The sequence below is a fragment of the Eufriesea mexicana genome, unplaced genomic scaffold (assembly GCF_001483705.2).
Source record: "Eufriesea mexicana isolate 0111107269 unplaced genomic scaffold, ASM148370v2 scaffold8199, whole genome shotgun sequence".
NCBI classification, from domain to species: domain Eukaryota; kingdom Metazoa; phylum Arthropoda; class Insecta; order Hymenoptera; family Apidae; genus Eufriesea; species Eufriesea mexicana.
The window spans coordinates 254,417-277,743 of NW_016915967.1; the positions used below are offsets into that span (position 1 = coordinate 254,417).

General features: G+C 40.9%; 1 protein-coding gene across 7 annotated transcripts; it reads left to right on the forward strand.

The window, feature by feature from the left end:
• The first annotated feature begins 1,358 nt into the window (after nucleotides 1–1,358).
• Nucleotides 1,359–10,784, forward strand: Ask1 (apoptotic signal-regulating kinase 1). Of its 7 annotated transcripts, none has more exons than XM_017907525.1 (26): nucleotides 1,359–1,871; nucleotides 2,182–2,647; nucleotides 3,035–3,106; nucleotides 3,506–3,635; nucleotides 3,700–3,920; nucleotides 4,001–4,195; nucleotides 4,266–4,435; nucleotides 4,729–4,897; nucleotides 4,966–5,265; nucleotides 5,348–5,601; nucleotides 5,671–5,830; nucleotides 6,062–6,415; nucleotides 6,487–6,748; nucleotides 6,815–6,952; nucleotides 7,022–7,188; nucleotides 7,246–7,341; nucleotides 7,409–7,548; nucleotides 7,646–7,801; nucleotides 8,130–8,237; nucleotides 8,855–8,967; nucleotides 9,042–9,211; nucleotides 9,281–9,545; nucleotides 9,751–10,078; nucleotides 10,159–10,306; nucleotides 10,383–10,459; nucleotides 10,519–10,784. In XM_017907525.1, exons 4-26 carry the CDS (start codon nucleotides 3,599–3,601, stop codon nucleotides 10,577–10,579), a joined length of 4,089 nt encoding a protein of 1,362 aa, XP_017763014.1. In that variant the 5' UTR covers nucleotides 1,359–1,871; nucleotides 2,182–2,647; nucleotides 3,035–3,106; nucleotides 3,506–3,598; the 3' UTR covers nucleotides 10,580–10,784. The 7 variants fall into 7 exon arrangements, with proteins under 7 accessions (XP_017763014.1, XP_017763020.1, XP_017763019.1 ...); XM_017907531.1 differs by having other exon boundaries at nucleotides 8,142–8,237; XM_017907530.1 differs by having other exon boundaries at nucleotides 3,703–3,920.
• The last annotated feature ends 12,543 nt before the right edge of the window (nucleotides 10,785–23,327 follow it).

Sequence of the window (23,327 nt, forward strand, 5' to 3'; positions counted from 1 at the left end):
TATCTACAGCGCATTATCTAAGTATCTTCCGACGTTTCATTTATACTGAGGTTTGTAGGTCATTGAAGAAAACTTTCCGATAGGAAACTCCGAATAGGCCTACGTAGACTTTCTATATAACTTTATTATTGTACAAGTTATAGTACTAGAAAATCAATTATTTGTATAATTAATTTCGTAGTACATTATTGCGTAATTTATACATCTATATAATTAGATAAATTTATGAATTTTTTTTTGTTTATCTCTACCTCTAATTTTTTTATTTTATCTATTTTATCCATTAGTTTTTTATTCCTTAGAAACTTATCTATTCTTTCCATTGCGTTCTTTGTTTCCGTTAACAGATTTCCCATATTATTATCCTTAATTAACAACGCAACATCATATGCGTATTGCAGAACGTTTATTGTCTCGTTATTAAGTTTGTTTCTCAGACCTTTTACGTACAAATTGAAGCGCATGGGATTAAAAATAGAATCCAGCAGTACTCCCCTCAGCCATTCTATCCTAAGGCTATCTCAGATGTTTCTATTTATAATTACCTCACTATTCTTTAATCAATTATTGATACAACTTATTATCCTTTTTAGACACCTGTAATTTGTCAGTATGTTAATTAGTATATTGAAATTTACGTTACTATATGCGTTCTTTACGTCTAGAAAGACTGGACTTTTTCTGAAGATGTTAAAATTATCGGTCTTAGCGCTTTTTTCCTGGTTTGTCCATAAACCGTACAAAACTCTTTTTCCATTTTTTTCCGGAACTTGTACCTGAGTCCAATTGTAGTTGATTATTTTTGTAAGTATTTCGACCATCAATTTAGGTAATTTTACTAGAATTTTGTAATTTGTTCCATCTATTCCGGCTATCGACCTTTTATTCTTATTCATGTTAATTGCCCATATTATTTCTTTAAATGTATATGTTTATTGTCTAGTTTAGATTCTAGGTGTTCTCTTATTTATTTTTTCATTTTCTCTTTCTTCATGTTCAATTGCTATTGGTCCCTTGCTTGATACCTGTGCGTCATTGGTTAATTTATTTTTCCCCACTCTTGAGTCTGTAATTTCCATCTCCTTATTTTCATATTCTTAGATCTGCTATCTTCTCGCTCGCAATACCGGTAACAGTCTCCATCTCGTGTTTCCTGGAGGAAATTCCCTACTAACCTTCAGTGACTCCTAAAAGATTTAGTAATATTTTTCCTCTATCCTTATTGCTATATTATTATCTATACTTTCATTAACGTCCAAAGGTTTCGACTAGCTGTTAGTAAAATACATTTATTACCAAAGCACATTTTTTGGCATTCAATCGCCAAATTCCTCTGTATCTTTCCGTCAATTGTCCGATCTGTTCGCTATCCTACAAGCCGATATCTCCCGAGAAGTGACGTGTTGTCAGTCGATCGTGGGGCAGGCCAGTTCTCGGGGTCCCCCTGTAATATAATAACATAAAACACAAAGAGGTACGTACGTCAATACCATCCGCTATGATTGCATTAGCTCCTTACATTCTACGTTGCTAATCACAAGATACCATCTACTATGCGGATTGAATGAAAACAAAAAGTATACTCTTCCTCCTTGACGTGGCAACGGTACCACCTTGTCAATTCTGTGTTCCGAATGAAAGGGGAGCGCTGCGGAGTGGCCGCTCCGCGCATCACTGCACCCCACTATTCTTCACGCACTCGTAAACCGCGTACATACGAATCATGTTCACCTTCCGGACCTTTTCTGTCACTCATAGTTACTCGTGGTTTTCAATACGGATCTTAACATAATCAACTATCCAGCATTACGATTGGATAGTTTCTGCAACTTTTGTTCTTTGTCTAGAGATATTGGTTTCCTGTTAAACAAGTAAGTCGTAATAAGTTTATCGAAAAGTTTCCACTGCGATAATTATTTACTCTTTGTTGCTGAATATTGATTTTATTTTGTTTACTGTTTAAAATATTTTATGATATATAATTTATACGTTATAATAAGTGATGGAGTTGAATTAAATTTACTTATAAATTTTATTAGATATAAATTATGACAATTAACAACCATTCTTTACGCCTAATAATTTGTAGTGTTAATACGTATACTTACATGTATATTTATGATCTACATAATTATATGTCATATGTGATACAATAATAAAGGAGGAAATTTATTTTTGTAGAAGAGAAGTGGTCTTTCAGTACAGGTATTAGCCTAAATATTAAACCTGATGGGCAGAGTTACTCTGATGAATAAAGGAGCAGAATTGGCATCTCTTATCCTATTTAACAGTTACAAGCATGTGAGTTGAAAAGTCGTAGCTTCCGACAATCTACTCGGTATGATTGTTCTTCCTATTCCTGACATCCTGCTCGTGTGGAGTTCATTGGTACGTTTCCACGGTGCTCTGTACTGTAACATTCAGTGCAATCAAATCCGAATGACCTACAAACTCATTATCCGCTTTTTACGTATTACTGAACCTCTTTCGATAACATGCTCTCCGACTAAAGGGTCGATTCTAGTTGATCGACAAAAGTGTTTTGCGTCAGTAGCATTCAAGACTATCTTATGTTCGATATTTTAACTTTACGGAGTATAAAACTTGCGAACGATGATCATACATTGCCGTCGAAGTACGCTTGAAGGTTAATACATTTAATGTCACGTTGGCAACTACGCTGCAAAGATGTATCCTTGTCGATGTACAAATTAATTACGTTCTTTCTTCAATATATATTTGTTTACAAATTTAGCGTATTCGATAAGCAAGTTTCTCCTTTCGATACCTTGGAGCTAGTTTAATTAGAGAGAATGCCTTTTTCACTTATTTCCAAGACTGTGTTCGAATGTACTTAAACGATTTGCGCTGTTGTGACTTTCACTTCTATAGTGCTAAGTGATAATCGCAATTATCATTTCATTCTTATTATAATGCGTTCTATCTTAAGAGCTTCTATTTTTATACCGGCAGAGCGACTGATCTTTCTGCCATCTGTGAACTAACAAGAAAATTCTTTATGTGATTTGTGCAGTACGACCTCGACTCCGGATTTGTGTGTTCTAGAAGAAATGGACGATTGTGTCTATAATGTGCAGTGTAAAAGGTATTTCACATGTTCTGGGCCGATTAAATAGTAATTTCGTTACAAGATTTTTCTGTTAGTGTTTGTAAAGTGATGTGCGATTGATTCGCTATGCGTTAGTCTTGCGCGAGTCAGTGTCACAAACTAAATATTTGTTCGGAATTCTTTTACGTTTTGTTTCGTTCTAATTCAAAGTTTTTCAAAAGCTAACAATGTTTTTCGTCTACAATTATACGAAATTTTACTTGGAATACATTTAAATTACATAATTTCCTTAAAACTTTATTTGTTTCATTCTCTATATATAATTGGTAATGGTTTAAGGAATTAAATATTTATATTTAATGGTAATTAAACTATATTTAATGATAAAAGTGCAAATTCATGATTTACTATTAAGCTACGTACTTTATTTTCTAGCAGGTGAATGTATTATTCTTTTGTTCGTTGAAACTTCCAAGCACCTATCAAATAGAAATTAAGAATTTTACTTCCACCTAATAACTGTGCAACATGCAATCCAATTGTGGCGATACAGTTGACATGGCTGGTAATTTTATCATATATTATATTGTAATATATTATAATATATATTATATATTCATATTTTGTAGTAGCTGCACAATCAACAATCATAGAAGGTATTTCTAGTACTGATAGCATTGGAACACACAGTGACATTTCTGGACATACTACTATCCCAGGAAGACCTAGAATGGATGTAGCTTGTGTGTTAGATTTACAACAATCAGAACATTTAGCTCAAAGGAAAAGAGCCTTAGAAGAAGTTAGACAAGCATGTAATCTAGTTAATGCCAATATGCATCATATTCAGGTATAAATATTTTTCACTGCTGAAGGTTATGGTATTAAATTAATAAATATCCTTGATAATTATTTTTTCTCCTTTCTTAGTTTGAAAAGCTGGACTTTGGAGAAACAAATGTACTCGATACATTTTATAATGCAGATGTAGCTGTTGTTGATTTAAGCATCCAATTACAACAATCTGCTTTGTTCTATCATCTTGGTGTCAGAGAAAGTTTCGGCATGAAAGAAAATATTCTGTTACATAATGATATAGATACAGAAACAACAATAAGAATTAAGGTATATCTATATTATTTTTGCATATGATATTTAAAAATTATGTTTTAATATGAAACTTTGTAATACGCAGTTATCATGCGGTAATTATACATTTGTTTCGTACCGTGTGGTGGAATGTGGTTCATGTGTGGCAACAAATCCAGCTACGACCAGAATTACTGGAGAGGAAGTTATAGACCCAAAACAACATCTTACATTGAAACTCAAGAAGTTATTTCAAGACGTTGAAGTACAATCTAAGTATGTTTTGACTTTTTACTACATTGTTATCATATAGTCTTTTTATAGATAAGAAACAAAAACAAATTGTTCTTTTGTTCAATTTATGTTATAATAAAGAAATCGATATTTTCTTATCTTATCGTTTTGTACATAAAATTGAGTTAAAGCATTTGTTTTATAGTTTTTGAATTTTACTAGAGCATGCATAATGAACTTGAATTTATTGTAATAGTACAGTTCTCAATTCTAAATCTAAATCTAAAATCTCAATTCAAAAATCAATTTTTTTTAAAAAGATGTACTATTTCTAGGGCTCATATGAAAGAAAAGTTTTTAGCAGATTTACGGAAAGCTCGTGAAACATATTCTGCAGAAGAACTTTCCAAAGCTTTGAACAACATGCGTAAACGTTTAGATGATCCAAACGTTTTATCTGGAGAGGTTGTTTTAAATGTTTTGATTTCCTTTCGTGAAATACAGGTATTGTAATTTTTGTTTTAAAAAGTACTTTTTTACTATTTCTTTCCTAATCGTCAATGAATATTTAGGATTATGATGCAATGGTACAATTAGTTGATGATTTAAGAACTATACCGACTCATAAAAATTATATCAATACCCCGGCTATTCGTTATTTATACGCATTTGCATTAAATCGGCGGAATAAGGAAGGTGATAGAGAGAGGGCATTAAAAGTTATAGAAAAAGCGTTGGAGAAGAAAGAAAACCATGTTCCTGATATGTTATGTTTGTGTGGAAGAATATATAAAGATAAATTTGTAGAAAGTAGACATACTGATGAAGAAAGTTTAAAGAATGCAATTCGTTGGTATAGGAAAGGTTTTGAGGTATATCATTATCAACTTTATTTTGTAGCACAACAAATGTTTAAATTGTATAGCCCCTTTCAAGTATAATTTCTACATCTAGGTTCAACCAAATGAATATGCGGGTATCAATCTCGCTACATTGCTTGTTATAGCAGGGAATGAGTTTTCTAAAAGTGAGGAATTGCAACATATAGGCATGGTATTGAATAATCTCATTGGCAAGAAAGGTAGTTTGTCAAGTTTAAAGGATTACTGGGATGTGGCAACATTCTTTGAAATCAGTGTACTTGCCGAGGACCATTCGAAAGCTATTCAAGCCGCTGAATGCATGTTCAAATTGAAGCCGCCAAACTGGTATGTATTAGTCATTATTGAGAAATTATGTGCTAATGTGAAATGTTAATTGAATTGTTTATTAAATAGGTACCTGAAATCAACAATAGGGAACATATCGCTGATAGATAGGTTTCGTAAAAAGAATGAAGAGGCGGAGGTTTCACCAGAGGAGCACATATTTTGTTTTTGGATGGACTACTTTGTTGAAGCTACAAAACCGGAAGTTGGAGATAGTATACGGTTTCCAGTAAGTTAATAAATGGAATCGTTCTACAAAGGATCCAGTTTCCAATTCGGGAGACTATGGCTTATAATATTGTGTTACCAATCCAGCTTACTTCTGTACATTTCGGGTCAAAGTAAGAACAATATAAAACTGCTCTTAGTGCAGGTTCTTAGACTGACTTTAATGAATCAAGATTCTGTTATGATCCTTTTCAGTAAAAAGAGGGATTAGTCACTAATCTTTCTCTTTTAGCTCTTAGTGTTGGAGCCCACGAAGATCTTGATGCCCAGCTATGTAAACGTTAACCTTGGAGCAGAAGAGAAATCCGTGCAAATTTGGAACCTGTGCTTGGATAATATGAAGAATAATTGCAAACAAGTTCACGATTGGTTATTTACCGCGAACATGATACGGAGTGTAAGCTTATATAAAAGAGATGAACGCTGCCTTTTTTTATACGTTCACCAAAATTCCGACGATTTCCAAATGTATTTCCCATCTGTTCAATGCAGAGAACGATTTTATGATTTAATCTTGGAAATGACCAGAGATCAGGAAGGTATGGTTACAGACCTAGATGCATACATGACTGATGATAGGATGAAGGTGTGTAAATAATTGTTATTTAATATTGGTTTTTAAGTAAAATTATTTTATTTATATGTATTTGTTCGCAGTTTGAATATGAATTGGATGATCAAAACAAACGAATCACGCTAGGTAAAGGTACATACGGGGTTGTCTATGCTGCTCGAGATTTAAACACGCAAGTCAGAATTGCTGTCAAAGAAATTCGCGAACGTAATTTAGGAGATGTGCAACCTTTACACGAGGAAATTAAATTACACAGTCAATTGAGACATAGAAACATCGTGCAATACTTGGGTTCCGTAAGCGAAGATGGATACTTCAAAATTTTCATGGAACAGGTCCCTGGAGGTAACTAAACAAAGTAGAAGGAAATAAAAGTGATTTATATTTACCGTTTCTTACTTATTTTTATAGGTAGTTTATCAGCTTTACTAAGATCAAAGTGGGGCCCCCTGAAAGAAAATGAATCTACAATTGCATATTATACTAAACAAATTCTGGAAGGTCTTAAATATCTCCATGACCAAAAAATTGTTCATCGGGATATCAAGGGTAAAACATAATACACGAAACTGTATTAAAACAATCTTTCAATACTCCCATTTTAATTATAATTTTTAGGCGATAATGTTTTGGTAAATACATATAGCGGAGTAGTAAAGATTTCAGACTTTGGTATGTCGAAACGATTAGCCGGTTTGTGTCCAAGTACAGAAACGTTTACTGGAACATTACAATATATGGCACCAGAAGTTATCGATAAAGGACAGCGTGGATATGGTGCTCCTGTAAGTTGTATTATTATCTATTTAAAGAACAAATTATTATGTTGTTTTATGATATAGGCAGATATTTGGTCTTTGGGTTGTACAATAGTTGAGATGGCAACTGGTAAACCACCATTCATTGAATTAGGTTCACCTCAAGCTGCAGTTTTTAAGGTAACATATTAAAATTTATCTAAATGTAATACAATTCTACATGTAACTAAAAAAATAATTTTAACAGGTTGGATATTATAAAATACATCCCGAAATACCATCGGAATTATCTGAAAGGGCAAAGAATTTTATATTGCGCTGTTTTGAACCTAATCCTGACATAAGAGCAAGTGCAGCTGAATTATTAGAAGATCCATTTTTAAATGAGTATGTCATAATGTAAATGATTCCTTTAAAAAAAAAAAAAAAAAAAAAAAAAAAAAAAAAAAAAAAATAGGTACAATAATGTCTTTTATGTGCATAGAAAAAAGAAAATCAATCGATTGCCGGCACCACCTGATTTTAGTAGAAGCATTTCAGTACCTGCCGACAGACTTGAACGCTTAGGGAAATCTGATAAAACGAATAATAATCATATCGTTTCTGCTTCTCCTATTCAGACTTCTCAATCAGATGATAGGTAACGTAAATATTGTGTTTATATTAATGTATAATTATGGACAAGTGATCGTGTTAGAATTTATTTATGGATAGTCTCATTTCTGTCGTTCCGTTGATGAAAGCGATTGTATACTTTAGCTTTTGTGTGGGAATATATTTTGTATTTTGTATAAAGAAATGCATAACGGTTATATAGTGAATAGTCTTTCCTCGGGTAATAAATCTGAATACATTGTACGTAATGTATTTGAACGCGGAGTTAACGCTTTAATTTTTTTAATTGTTTATTTTTTCTTTGTCATTACATGGCTATTAAATTTCTATTACGATGAAATGTAATCAAAAAGTGTTACATACAGTGGAGGGCTGACAAAGTCAAGTCCACTGAGGGAGCGCAGTCCAGCACACCTTCTGTCTCCCATCAGAATGCCCACTGCAACCCTTTCTTTTAACAGGTATGGTACTAACGTTATAGACGGTTACAGTTGTCCGTAAAAAAATATAACAAATGATAGTACTACATATCGATAAAAAATATAATTAAATTTATCTTAATGCAAGTAAAGAATTAATCACTATTAACAATAGTTAGCCCAGATAGTTTATTAATGTTTGTAATGCTTTATCATGCTAAACGTTCATGTGTTGTGGGCAATGGAACTTCCTGTTTGTAATCGTGTAATATGGGCAATTCGGTATATTCTACAATTCAGCAAGGAGGTAGATCCCTTTGTCCTTTTTCTTTTCATTGTACCAGTTATATGAAGCTAATATTGCTGAACTGAAGTTTAATATGCTAAACAAGTACAATGAAAATTAATTAAAAACATTTATGTAACACAATTCATATGCTTTTTAATACTAAACTCTCAACATCCATTTTGAAATAGTATTTAGAATATATATGTATAGCTTCAGTGATTGCTCTATGTATTCAGGTTTATTTTCAATCAAAGCATCTATCAGGAAATATTCTTGCCCTTGTGACACGTGCATAATGCAAACTTCAAATTCAAAGCATAAGTAAATATAAATAGCATTTGAAAGTAACGTCAATTCATTGTATTTTTAGTATGATAGGAAATACACCATCTATAGAGACAAGCGAAAGTGATACGTCGGGAGCTTCAATAACTAGAAGAAGTTCTTCCGGTGGTTTATTATCACCAGAAGTTGAATTAGGAGGTGAACAATTATAATTAATTTCGTAATATATTTAAGAATTATTTAACTTTAACGCGATTTTCTATTATCATTAGGACAACCTGGTCAGAAAACTGGCGAAGAACAAGAAGGTTTTTATTTACTGAAAAAAGATAGTCAAAGAAGAATGACTCTAACTAGAGTTCTTACTCAAGATGAGGCAAAAATCTGTGAAGTATGGATGCGAGGTATACATCAGGCAGAAGGACAGACTGTCCTACAAATGGTAATTATTTCTATAATTTTATCAATATAATGAATAACTTTAAAACGATACAGATTTATATGTTTTCAGAAACATTTAATATTATTAATGCGTGCCTTGCGAGATTACATTGCGGAACAAAATCAAGAAGTAATCGTAACAGCTATTAGAACGTTGAAAGAAGAATTAGACTTTGATTCCACCGCTATTAATCATCTTAATATAGCTATTTATCTATTTCAAACGGCAGTCAACGAAGTTTTACGAATGCACAGTATAAAGCCTCACTGGATGTTTGCATTGGATAATTTAGTCAGAAATGCCGTACAAGCGGCCATCACTGTACTCTCTCCTGGTAATAGAACAATGATTTTTTCTGTAAATAATACTTTTAAAATCACTTAATTGGCTAGATGTACAGGTTGTTACGTAAAAGTAAAGTCATCACTAGAAATAAAAGAATTCTTGTAAATCTAGACGGCAGTTTATAACTAGCTTTATGAGCATGCATCAGGAAACTATTCCGAAATGAGTTGTAACTCTCGATACATTATTTACAGAACTGGGAGCCAATTTACTTGATCAAGAACGCGAACAATGTGACGGTCAAGGGCCAGAAGAAGGATCTACATCTGGTGCGTCGACTGTAAATTCTGTAAAATCACAAAAAACCGGTGATTCTTTGGATAATAAGTATTGGAAAGAATATCGAGATCAAATGGGAGCTTTAAAGACGGAGAATTTGAGATTGCTACACGAACTCATTGAAAGTCAGAAGTCGTATCAAGTTTTATTGCAACAAATTCTTGAAGAGCAAAGGACACAGGTTAATACCCTAACACGACTTTGCGAAAGTATAAATAGACGAACTATAAGACAAGAATCAGGGTAAGTTTCAACTATTTGCGTAACTTTTATTTAAAAAGGTCAAAAAAATACTGTATAATTCCTCTGTATTCTTTTTATAGGTATAATTCATCAATATCTGGAAATATACCGCAACAGGCAATTTCATTAATTGTTAGCGATATGCCTACTAACGTAACTTCATATACTGACCAAGATCTTGCAGAATGGTTACGAAGTCTTCAGATAGACGAAGTGTCTATCGAAAGGGTAAATATTACGATTTTTATTAACATATTCTTTTTATTGAGTAAAGAGTTATATCGACTGTTATCACAACTTACAGTTTTTATATGAGGAGTATACGTTAGAGGATATCTTGAATCATGTTACACGTGACGATATACGCAGACTTAATCTCAGGTAAATATAAAGTATTTTGCGTATGTGGTTACTGTTTAATACATTTTTTATTTGTACAGAGGTGGAATTGAACTGAGGATATGGCAAGCTATATCGAAGCATCGACAAAACAAGGATTAAATAAGGTTAAATGAAACAAAGGGAATAGTAGTTGAATTGTATACCACATTGGAGTTGGTTTGGTTGGTTAGCCTTATGCAGGGTAAAATACTTGTTGAATATGATTGCCGTAAAGTACATGGTTAACGAGAGCAGAGTTATTAAATATTTAGTATCGAATGAAATACCTGTGTCGTTTATTAGATTATTATGCGTGAAACAAGTTTACGCGGAAAGTTATAAATGCACAATGATATTATTAGTTTATCTCGTAGTTCCTAAATATAGAATATTTACTAGTTACAAAACAGGTCTGTACATATAACAAATTTTGCATATAACAATTTGTTTTGAAACGAACTCGTTACAGCGGAACTTTACAATCTTCCGAAAGTATATTTAACAACTATATTGTACAGAAACTAGCATTGCTATGTGAAGTAACTATTTACGCTATGATTGTATGCAAAATTTGTATATTTGGAAATCGTCAATTCGATTCGACTTGTTAATCTAGAATATTAATCTTGCCAAGTTTAAAGAAATGATATTGCGATGAAAATACGATTGTTATTTATCTAAAAGTTTAATAATTCGAGAATTTAATGTAATTTTCACGTTTACTCAAATTTGACGTTACTGCCAGTGTAAAATCGATGTTACTGGAATAATATGTGCATATAGAAAGTTGCCTTGTGCTTTCGTGGTTTACGATTTATTAAAAATCGAAAGATTTTCTTTTTATTTTGCGTAATCACCGTAAACACGAACAATTATTTATACACGGTAATTAAATGAAAAACAAACGATCGTAGTGCCTTACGAACCAGTGAAATAGTACAAGAGGAAATATTTATTATCTGCAAATGACACTTTTATTGTTGATAGTTCTATATTTTTCAAGAAGAGATTTATCTAATCGTCTTCCTAGATGCGCATAGAAACATTTAACAAAGTTCTTGCGTAGCTACAAAAAGTGCTTCTTATAGTTTACGATACATATTCGCTATTAATCGTGCGCCTAAACGTTATCAAATCTTTGTAGATACAAATTTTTATATAATCACAGATTTCACGCTTTGTATGTGATTTTTTCCCCCGGGAACTCATGCTTCGTTTATATATCTTGTATAGCAATGAATCGCATTTTTTAATACTTCCATTTTAACTTCCATTGCAATAATGCAGCGTAATCATGCCAGTCAATCGAAGCAAGTGCCTAATCCCATCAGGGATACGCGTAACTTTTCGATACAATTGTATCGTAAGAATTAAGATCAAAATAATTAGAGTATCTATTGCTGTTGGTTTCTATACTTTATATCTTCCAGATATCCTACATTACTCTATATCAGGTACTTGAAATTTCTACTCTCTAATTATTTTGACTAACATTCTCGTACAAATTGCTGAGCTATGTAGCGTTAATAAGGAAACATTACCTAACGAAATGTACGAAATGTTCAAGTTGGAACGATCACGAACAATGAAAGGTATCGACTTGAACGCGACTATCTCGTATAATCGTTAAGACCTTTTCACATTATTGTTTTCAATCACTGTATCCGATAAGATTAATTATTATTTTCGTTACTCTAGCAAGCTGAAATTTGTAATAAAGGTTCCAGCAAAGAGACATCGCGTAGCTCTTCATTCTCCAACCCCGCTTCCAGTTGGAACAACGAGGTCTGTGCTGCGAAAAACAACGGTGTTTAATTGAAATCGAAAGTAAACGAAGAGCCAGAGCGATTCCCAAAGGTGAAAGGGTCCAAAAGCCCCGGGGAAACGAGTACGTGATCGGTTCGAGGGGTCGGCTATTCCTCTCTCTCCTTTCCTCTCTCGCAAGCCCTCTGCATTGATATGGATGAAGCGTTCTCTCTTTATCCGGATGCGATATTCCGTTTAAAAGATAAGCCAAATAGATTCGCAGCTCATCGACGTAGGAACATCCTCCGTGTCTTGCCGCTATCTTATCCGCTCCCGCTGGGATTATCCTGGCCGATACGATCGGGCTTTTGCAAGGGGGAACAAAACGCGGGCCGAGCGTCATCGAGCTTTCATTGCGCGCGATCTCCTCTCCTGATCCTTTTCGTTCGTTCGTCCGTAATTGGACGGGAGGGAAAAAAAAGCTCAGGTCCTCGCACACACGTACACACGGTAGAGGGGGAGTTTAAATTTTTCAGGAAAATGAATGCACCGAGCAGCCGCCGCGTAAAATTGCAAAAGTTTCGGACACTCCGTGCTCCCCATGACGAACGAGGGTCGGACCTATTCATTTGCACTACAAAAAAGCCCGTGGCTTATAAACGCACCCCCTCGAACCAGCCGCTTATTTTCGCCGTCGGGGCCCTGCTATTTCTTTTTTCTATTCTCTCTCTTCTCGTCCACTCTCGTTCCGATGCATTTGCACTCGCGTGCAATCCGAGTGGTTGCCGTATGGAATATTTAAGGGTTGATCGCGACGCGGGGTATTTTCCTCCCTCGTTTAAATATCTCTTCGTTTATTTCCTCGTCCACGCGAGATATTCCAAATTTCTATGCCCACTGTCTACCAAATTCCCCGAAATTTTTTATCCGAAAATCAGCACGCAGTCCTTCGGGTGCTATCTGCCTGACTGGATGGGACGAATCGTATCGTTACACCCGTAACATAAACGTTCCAGCCCTTCCATGGCGCTCGTCATTAGCAATTCCATAACGGAAGTCGTAGGGGTATCGGGAGCTCGCGATCGGCCACGTCTTCGCAAATATAAATGTTAATGCGCCTTTGTCGGGCTTCCGCATACATTACTGGCAGCCACAGTTGGCGGGTTCCTCGCGAAATTCGCGGAATTTTAGGGAGGGTGAAATTCACCGTTAAGCAGCTCGTAGCTCCTAAAGGGGTGCCCTCTTGGAAGGGTGGTCGACCGGCGGGCCGCCATATTTTTTCCGAATTCGATCGATTCTTCTTCGACAACGGCCATTTACCGAACGAAACGATCGATGAAAGCGAGAAACCCTCTGAGGGTTAAATCGGATCTCGTCGGCTTTAAAGAAGTCGGCAGTCGCAACAGCTCGGGATAGACGAACGCGTTCAGGGTTAACCAGGAGCAGGTCGAAATGGCAAATAAAGCGGTGCAAACACTCGTCGTCCAGACGCAATCGCAGCGAGTCGAAGTAGAAAGGGTTGTTCGCCGCGATCGGGATACAAATCCCGAGCTGTCTGGCCGGCCTTTCCCTCTCTGCCCTTTCCCTATCTCGTCGTTTCCTCCCTCTCTCTTTACCCTTTAATTAACTAACTGCGTCGGTGGAGTAACTAAAGAGGAGCCGCGATTTTCGAACAGGAGGCTTTCAGCGCCGTCCGAAATAATCCATTTGGCCGTGTGAAAGAGCCAAATAAGATTATCGCGTCAGCTTCTGCCGCTCTATAAGAGACAGGGAACAAAAGAGAGGGAAAGATCGTAGCCGGTAATCCTGTTTTCAGTTTCAGAGTAATTGATCTCGATTCTTCAGCGAGTAATCGCTTGCACGATCCTCCGACACCCCTTCTCGTCTTCGCCCTCGATTCTTATCTCCTCTCGATAAACGATCCCGAAGAAGTAAATCTGTCTCTTTCGTTTAGGCCCCTAATTGCTCGACGCGACGAACGGTGTCCGCCATTTTGGTGCGCTGCAGGAACTCGGAAGGCCCAACCGGTCCTCCGGCTAAGATAGCTAGCCGGTTTCGCGCAGAGGCCAACGTTTCGAGACTCGGCGACGTTGTTGAGAAAGCAGACGAAAGGGCGAAAAAAGAGGAGACGGTCGATAGGGGGCGATTAATCTGGCCGGAAAGCGAAATCATCCTTTCCAGCCGCTTTCTTCGACGAGGACTAAGAGAAGAAGGAACTTATGAACGTCCTCCCCGGGGATTATGGCGAGAACAATGAAGGCTGACTCGCCGTCTCCTCGTTTTCACGGAGTGACACCTTGTTCGCCGGGACTAATTACTTTCGGCTTAAAATCCTTAATTTGTTGCTGAAAGGCCGGAGACGCGAGCCCCAGTCTCAACCCCGATAAAATCTTTCCGCGGCGTCCCTGCCGTGCTGCTGAAAGACGGTTAAAAAGATAATTCCTCGGAGGGGAAAATGGACGGTGGTGTTTCAATCCGACGAAATTTCGCGTTAAGAGTAACCGATAGATGTAATTATTCTTATATTTTGCAGCGTGTTTATCGCGCTGGCATCATCGGCAGACAAATCGACGACGATTACGCCCGCTAACGGGCATCTGCATAAAGTCCATTTGCATGCGACGAAGACAAAATTGGCCTCGTTCTCACCCTCCGCGTAGGAAGAGCAGAAGACGGAGCAGGCTTCCGAGCCCCCTTTCGCCCTTTGCGCGTACCCCAGCGCGATTATTCATCGAAACGACTTAATTAAATGGCGCGCATGGTCCCTTCGATCGGAAGACCAAGCTCGTCGATCGAGGATCGCAGGTCGGACCGGGACAGAGATGCGGCTGGCTGGAAATTAGCTGCGCGTTGGCAACTTCTGGCGAACAAGCCGGACCGATATTGAATCGCGTCTGCACCCTTTCTCGTCTCATAACGCCGGGAGGTCTACGAGGTAACAGATGTACCTGATACATATTCATATCGGAGCGCGCCACGATTCCGTGTTATTGTTACTGTTATTATTGTCAGGGTTCGAGTCAGTCCGTCGTAATGGCTCGAAAAAGAACGTACGAGCGTCGGCTGCGAGCCCCTGACCGTGCTTAATTTTCCGCCAGCCGACGATTATAGTCATCGCGGAGGACCTGGAGAACGTTTCGCCTCCTCCTCGAAACTCCCAGCTTCGTGGAAATTGCTTTCGTCTTTGGCCTCGAATTTCCGAGTTTCAGGAATATCGTATGAAATTCGCAAACGATTCTTGGGCAAATTCTGCGAAACATGCTCCTCCAGTTACGAGGATATCGAAATCTTCTAGATTCGCGTTTGACAAATATTTTATCACGACGAATATTCTTTCGAGATCTTCGACTCGGAATTTTGTCAAAGGAGCATACAAATTTCCCTCAGATCGATAGCGACGAGTTTGCGAAATAGAAAAATTCGAAATCCTGGCCTGCAATTTTCACGAATTTTCACGAAGATTAGAGAATCGTGTAGAAACAGGACAGGAAGCGGAAGAATAGCGAAATTTGCATCTTGTAATTTTTCTAATCGGCGTCGGCAAAATTCGAGGAACGGATCTCGATGGAAGCGATTCGAGGCCACGAAGCGTGGTCCTGAGACGAAGGAAAGGGTAGCCGAGCCGAACTAACCCCGGCGAAGGGTACGAGAGGGCGGTAAGGGGTTGAAAGTGGGAATTTTCCACGCGGAGTTGCGGGCAGGCCGGGTTCGTGGAAAGTTCTCCATAACGCGGCCGAATTAATGGCAATTAATGGCATCCGTGTTTACCGGCCGGCTGTACACAGGGTCTGTTTGCGTAGCCAGCTCTCGCGACCAGGAGCACGTGTAAATTTCCACTCTCGTTTTCGGCCGAGACGGCGCAAGAGAGAAAGAGAGACTGATCGAGGGTCCTCGAGCCGCGCCGCGCAAACAGACCCCTAATGAATTGGTTGCTATTCGAAAGCGGGAAAAAAATCCAATTACCGAGAGGTAGTCGCCTCTCATCCTTCGGATTCCTTCTGTAATCGACGCCTCCGACTTCCCCCGAGGCCCCTATCGGACAGCCGGATCGCTAACCGCGTATTTGTCTACGTCCACGATGAATCTCTGAAGCATCTCCGCCGGATGATGGAGCATTCTTCGGATTCTGGACCTTCGCGAGGGCTTCTCGCCACCCTTGTCTCCCTTTTCACCGGCTCCTCGAGCACGGTGCTTTGGCTGCCGCGTTAAAAATAGAGCAAGAAGCACGCGATACCCCGTGCAGGCTGAAGTTGGAATTAATTCGGAGCGAACTCGATTAATCCCGACGCGTTAAAGATAAACAAAAGATTAATACTAGCTGCTACCACGCACGCGGCATCCCTTTAATCCTTTAATCTCCGCGATCTATTGCCCCGTGTATGGAACACCAACTGAGAATTAGCGTTCCCTCGTTGCCGGCTCGCGGCTGCGGCTGAATTATTGCCACTGTATCAGGAACCAGCCCCCGTAATGCGATTCCGCCGAGAAATTACGCAGCGTGACGACGGAATCGGCCTCGAAGCCTCCCTACAGACACTCCTCGCGGATGGGGAACGGCGAAAGAATGGAAGATGACAGGAAGAGAGACGTCCGCGTTATCTCGAGCGTGTCGCGCGGAGGCCAGGCGAAAAACTCGAAGGAAAGCGAACAGCATCCTCGCGATAGCTATGAATTATGCATGGGCCGGCTGGCGAAACTTTACCACGAATATATACGACCTCGTGGAAATCCCTGGCATTCCATTAGAGGGATTTTAATTAGCTGCTCTTTTATCGACTCTGACCGTCCTCTCCTTCGCGACAGGGGGAATTTTAGGCATCGACGAAGCTCGCCATGCGATATAACGTCTGTGGAAGACAGTCGAAGACAATTGAAGACAATTTCGCGATCAATTTCGTCGACTCCGTTCTCGGTTTGGAAAAACGGTTGCCATGTGGCGCCACGTGGCACTCTGTCCGCTGTCAGTGCTCCACGGAGCAAGTGTCCGGTACAGACACCCGTCCACGAGTGAAAAACACAGAGACACCGGGGTGAGTGTATTCCGCGAAACGAGGAAACTTGGAAAAACTGGGGTAAACATTGCACGAGTATCCTTCCCGCGAATCCGACGAACGAGCTTCCTCCTGGTGGTTTATGGAACGTAAACAACGCTGAGAAGAACGACAGTGGGGCTGGAACGAGGGAAAAACTCGATACTCGCGTTGCGATTCTTATTTTCTTTTCCCGAGCCACCGGAGGGTAGGAAAACGTTTACGCCGTCACGAGGCGGTACCTGGTTGCTAGGAGTTGTTTGCCGAGACGATGACCCCGCTTCCGAGGGCGACCCACCGATTGGCAGGTGAAACTGGAAACGGAGGCTCGAAATGGTTTGGAAAAATCGTGACATCTTCGTACACGTCTGTGGACGTTTATTAACAATTATTTATGGCAATCAAATTGTTAGGACGACTCGAAGGACTAAAGCCGTATTCGCAAAGTCGCAGCGTTATGTACTTTATACGGCATTAAGCCGGTTTCACACTCACGAGAGGAACCCGTACAGGAATAGTAGCCGTGGAAAGTAGCTGCGCGAGCTGACGCGTGTTTCCCCCTGTTTCGCCTGAAACTCTGCCGAACTACGAAGTTCCATCAGCCAGGGATCTTCGATCCCGTCGATGTGCCTCGGCTTGTTTCTCGACGTTCTCGGATGACGAGAAGTCGTCGTGACACGCGATAAGAGGACGTCGTAGGCAAAGTGTTTCCCGAGTCGAAGGGGCTGCAGACACGAGAGGAAAATTCGCGGGGGTTGAAGGGGAGCGGAGGGAGGAAAGAATAGAGGAAAGAAGAGAGGAAAGAAGAGAGGAAAAGAGAGGTGGAGAGATTCGACGTCAGCAGATCGAAGGCTCCGCTTTTTCCCCGACGGCTGCGGGTATTAGAAAGGCCGCGAAGAAAAAGAACGGGGAACGCTTCGGCTGCATACAAGCTTGGAATAATATCCGAATATTGGAGGCGGAACGCGAACATCGGCGCTCGTAAACCGACGCGGATATGAATGCGGATGGCTCAATTTTCCGCGGCTGTCGCGCTAACATCCAAGACGTGACGGCTTTGTCGGAGAACTTTTCCACCCCCGCCTGTCGTTCCTTCATCCCTGTCGCGTGCAAGCCGTGCGTCGTGGAAACGAGCCGAAAATTATTGCGCGACGCGCTGTTGCGAGTATAACCCAGCCAAGGCTGATACGCCTTTAGGAGAAGCTGATCGGAGAAAGAACGGGATAAATCGCGAGAGGGTAACCGCTAAAAATCTCTTTTCTCCGAACGAAACAAGGAACCCTGCCACTTTCGCGTCTCGAACCCTCGGTTTCTATTCGCGTACGAATATTTCGAATCTCCCCCATCCTCGACGAGTTCCGCCGGAAGACTCCCGCGAATACCATCGCGAGAGGATTCGCAAAGGTTGGGAAGTAGCGTAAAAATTTTCCATTCGCTCGTCACCGACCCCCGCGAATATCCCGTGCACCCTAAAAATAAAAGGCACCGGAAGAGAAACTTCGATGGAGGATTCTTTTCGAGGTAGTTGGCGCGTGTCGCATTGTACCGGTGGATGTTTTGCAGGGGTGTGCCGCATCGTGAGACCTGCGGCAACTGTCCTTCCGGCGACCGGGAAGGATGTCTGACTCGGAGGGTAGCGCGGAGAGCGTCCGCGGCTCGGAAAATTCGGGGGTACGCGAGGAAGCGGTGGTCGCGTTGCCGAATCGGCAGAATCCGAGCGGAGACAAGCTGGAGGAATTCGAGAAACTGCTTCAATCGATGATGCCATCTCGCACGCCGTCGCAGGAGGAGGAGGAGGAGGAAGCCGCGGAGGAAACCGAGAGCGAGAGAAAAATAGGTGCGTCTAGGTTAGGGCAAACTCTCCGTTTCGGTATTTACGCGGCACGAGATACGTTTAATTCGGTGTTTTTGCGCGAAAGAGATTTGAAAAGGCTGAGAAGAGGCATCGTAATGTACAGAGGACTCTCTCGAGGGCTAACTCCCTGACCCCTTAATGTCGGTAGGGACCGAAACAAAGCCGTGCCGCTCCAATTATCGTTCCACTGTTTTTCCTCGGAAAGTTCGAGTTGCTCGCGAAAAAAGGGACCAAACCCTTCTTACCGTCACCGTCTCGCGCAAAACCAACCGAAATTTACGTCCGCGGGATGTACACCGAGTTTTTGCTCAAAGACACGAGCGCCGAGATCCAAAAACGGTGTCCATAACGAACGACTACGAGTATAGTCATTCGCTGGGGAAGGCTTCCTTCTGGATAGAGGATGAACCCTCTTTCCTGGCACTGCTGTTCGCGAATTCGGACGTGTTGTAGCGAAAACTAAATATTAAAATAAACTCTACATCCTAGCGATGTGGGAGCGACCCCACCCCTACGTTTTGTCTTTGTCACCCCTTTTCTGGAGACGTCTTTTGACCTTCGTGGCCCTAAACAGACAGGCTTACGTGATAGTACGCTTTTCGTTTGGACGGCGTAGATTCTAGGGACTGACAGCGAACTTTTAGTTTGGTCGACATTGGTGCGCGAAACCGGCATTGTCAAGGGTTAAATCATTAATGACAACTAAATTAGTTAGAAGTAAATCTTACACTTCCATGACTTTTCCCGACTGATCGTGTCTTGGTAGTCGCCTTTTTGCCTTTCTGACATCCCCCACTCCATTGTCTTTTGTTTATAATTTGTATATTCGTGCATTGGCTACACCATTCTCACGGTCCAAACGACAAAGTGGAACAAAGTAATCTTCCGTTCATATTCTTCGGCATACTTGAACGCTAGGCACCTAGTGCTCACTCGCTGCCGCCTGAGCGGAACGTATAGCAAAATTGACGCCACAATCTACGTGTTAATAAACATCTATGCAGTTTTTCCACCGTTTCCACTGGCTACTATTTCTTTGCATTATAACCCCTTGACAGGATGTTTGCTCCACGCGCGAGAGGGGAGATTTAGGCTCTTCTTAGTCAGGGTCTCGTGTGGTACAGGTGATGCCGGCGTTAAGACGACGACTCTTGGCGCAGCCGGGTGCGGAAGATGCGCGGGTGAAAGAAGAGGGTGCGGAGACTCGTCTAGCGTGAATCCCTCTGGCTCGACGAAACACTGGCTCGTTCTTCTAAAAGGCGGGACGGTTGGGTGGGCGAGAGCGAGGGCAAGGGATGCAGTTTCGCAGTGGAAACTCAGGTAACCTGTTGAGAGGGCCTGGAGTAGGCGAAAATGGAGAGCTTGCTGCAGCTTAACTCGGAGAATTTCCCAGACGCTCGCCAAGGGCATTTCCAGGGAAAGTGGCTGGCTGGCTGGTTGGATGACGGTCGGCGGCGGGGCGCGGGAAGGGGTGCTTTTCGAGAGAAGAAATTTCTCTGGCCCCGGGGATTAAGTTCCGCCTCGCGGCCGAAACGTCTCACCGGCCTCGTCTTTTTACCTCCCTCCACGGTTTCTATTCTTATTCGGCCGCTTTCACGGCGAGCACACGGCAACCAGATGGTAACGCGAACTTTAATGATCTTTTTCGTGGCTCGGTAGAGCCGCCGGAAATTAGCGAGCGGGAGAACTTGCTCGCCGGGAGCCCTTTGCTTTGTATTCCTTCCTCGTCGTAGTCGTTGTCGTCGTCGTGAAATCCGACGACGACCGGGCAAGACGAGGAAAGCGGAGAAAGCTTTTTTTCCAACTCTTCCTTCACCGCCTTTGCATTCCTTCTTTTTCCTATTATTTTTCCTATTCTTTTTCCTATTATCTTCCCTATTTTCCCTCCGCCGACGCTCGTCCCGCTGGAATTACTCGAAAATGTTTTCCGTGCAACGTTCCACCGAGCCCCGAGAGACGGGTCTTCCGCTGTTTTCCTTTCCTGTTAATCGTTCACACCGACTCGTCGATTTGGGCAAGAGGACGAGGGTCTCTGGAGATGGCGCGAAGCCGCCGGACGAACATTAACTCTATCAGGGGTAGAAAAATTATTCCACGGAAGAAGACCGCGGGGCGGATTGGATTGGTGGTGTACGCGAGCGGAATTAACGATCGTCGTGGATATCGAAATATTAATCGAACGTGGCTGCGGCTGTGGCAGCCCTCGAGCGTCGCAGTAGAACAGGACGTGCTTGATCAGACGTCTACTTCTACTAGGGGTATTTCGCGCGCCATTCTTCCTAGTATTTCACCGTGTCACACTGGGTGAAAATTTTGGAAAAATCAAAGAACGATTTACAGATCGATTTACCTCATTTATCTCCTATTCCAGCAATGTCTCTCGAACTCTCTAGCTACGGTACATATATCGGCACTGAGGGGTTGAATCGTTCGCTCGCGAGTCTATGGAATAGCCAGTGCAGCATATACCGCTGAGCAGTTGAAACTTAATCCACCATTCTAAACGAGGACATTCTTTCGGCGAACTACTTGCAAAGTACCAGGCAGTCTCGACGTCGATAAATCTCGGAGAAGCGAGGAACGAGAGGAGAGAGAACGTGCTAGCACAGGGTAGCTTGGTCATGCAAACGCGAAACGACGGGCTTTAACAACGCGGGAGCTTGGTTCGAACGACGTCGCGATACCGCGCGAGGCTAATAACCGCTTTAATTACGATGCACCCGGTAGATTTAGGATGGGTGGGACGTAACGACGCGGGTGTTTTCCGAATGAACCGCAGCTGTTGCCAAATTCGCGTCGCCGCGGCGAGTTCTCGGCCTCTCGATGGCCCAGTCCTAAATTTCCCGGCGAATTTCCGTGGAAACTGAAACGCCGCTGTCCCACACGGCGTCCCAAATTAAACTCATAAAATGTCCAGGGCCGACACGGGCGTTCGGAACCGGCACTGGAAATTATACCGCGCGATATCAACGTAAATTCTCGGAACATGATTCCGCGGATTCTTGGTAGCACGCAGACTCCGTGTTTAATTACGCGAGAGTTACTCGCGAGGAGCGATTCTTGGGACTGCGAATATAATTCCCAAGCTTTCCAAACCTTCTCCGCTATGTCCCGTTCAACGACCCATTTGCTTGCTATTATCTTTTAACTCTTTGGACCACGCTGGGATTAAAAGTGTCCCACCATGTTGATGCACTGCAATACATGGTGGGACATATTTAGTTTCACCTCGAAATATCGTAATAGCTGCATATATATACCATAGGTTCATATTTCGTATTATTTACGTAAAGCAGTTGGTAATACCTTTAACAAATCTTATAAATGTATTCGCTTGTGTTGGCAATGTCCAACATGGAACGGTGGGACTATTTGAGTCCCACCCTATAACAACAAATTCAATTAAATTATCGTAGGATTCCGGAAGAGACCCAAAATTATGTAGGATCAAGGTGGTAGGGTGGTTTTGCGAGGTGCTTAAGATGAAGTCACTACTAGCAAATCTCTGATAAGGCGACTACGACTGATTCTTCATTACCGATCTGACAACTCTCAATGACTAACTATTAACTATCAATCCTAACTCTGGCGACTACCAATCTGACAAGTCACTTAATAACTACTGATCTCAACTAACTAACAACTCTCAAACCACTGACTCTTCTTAACTCTACGTCTATTGCCTAAAACAATCCTACATTATTATTATTTTTCTATGTTTTTACATTATGCGATTCCTTTATTAGTCAAAATATACCAATTTTGTTTCATTTGAAAAGCAATAAAATATCTATTTTATTATCTGAAATCCTGTGCCGCAAAGAGTTAACCCTTTGCACTCGAGAGGCGACTCTCAGCCGCCATTTAATCAGATTCTAAAGATGGATGTTAATTAAAATATCAAATTTTAAATTATCCAATAGTGAGTGTGTGACGCAGTTAGCAAACATACAGGGGACAAGACATTGCGCCTGTGACATACCGTGACGCACTACAAGATAGCCGGCCAGTAGTCCCAGAGCTTTGAAAAATACCGTGACGCACTATAAGATAGCCGGCCAGTAGTCCCAGAGCTTTGAAAAAGCCCTAATAAATCACCCAGCCTTGATGAAATGACAGCCATCCCTTGGACCCGTGACACAATAATATCAATAACCCCTCCTCCAGCCAAGATTATTATAAATACTCAAATCCATAGCAAAATAAAGTACTACTAGTCTGAATTTGAACCCGAGAG

Bases quoted from the DNA above. Each gene is read 5' to 3' on its own strand.
- Ask1 (XM_017907525.1), top strand. From the start codon at position 3,599: ATGCAATCCAATTGTGGCGATACAGTTGACATGGCTG. The intron at 4,898-4,965 runs GTATTGTAATTT...ATGAATATTTAG, and splicing joins TTTCCTTTCGTGAAATACAG to GATTATGATGCAATGGTACA. The intron at 7,189-7,245 runs GTAAGTTGTATT...TTTATGATATAG, and splicing joins AGCGTGGATATGGTGCTCCT to GCAGATATTTGGTCTTTGGG.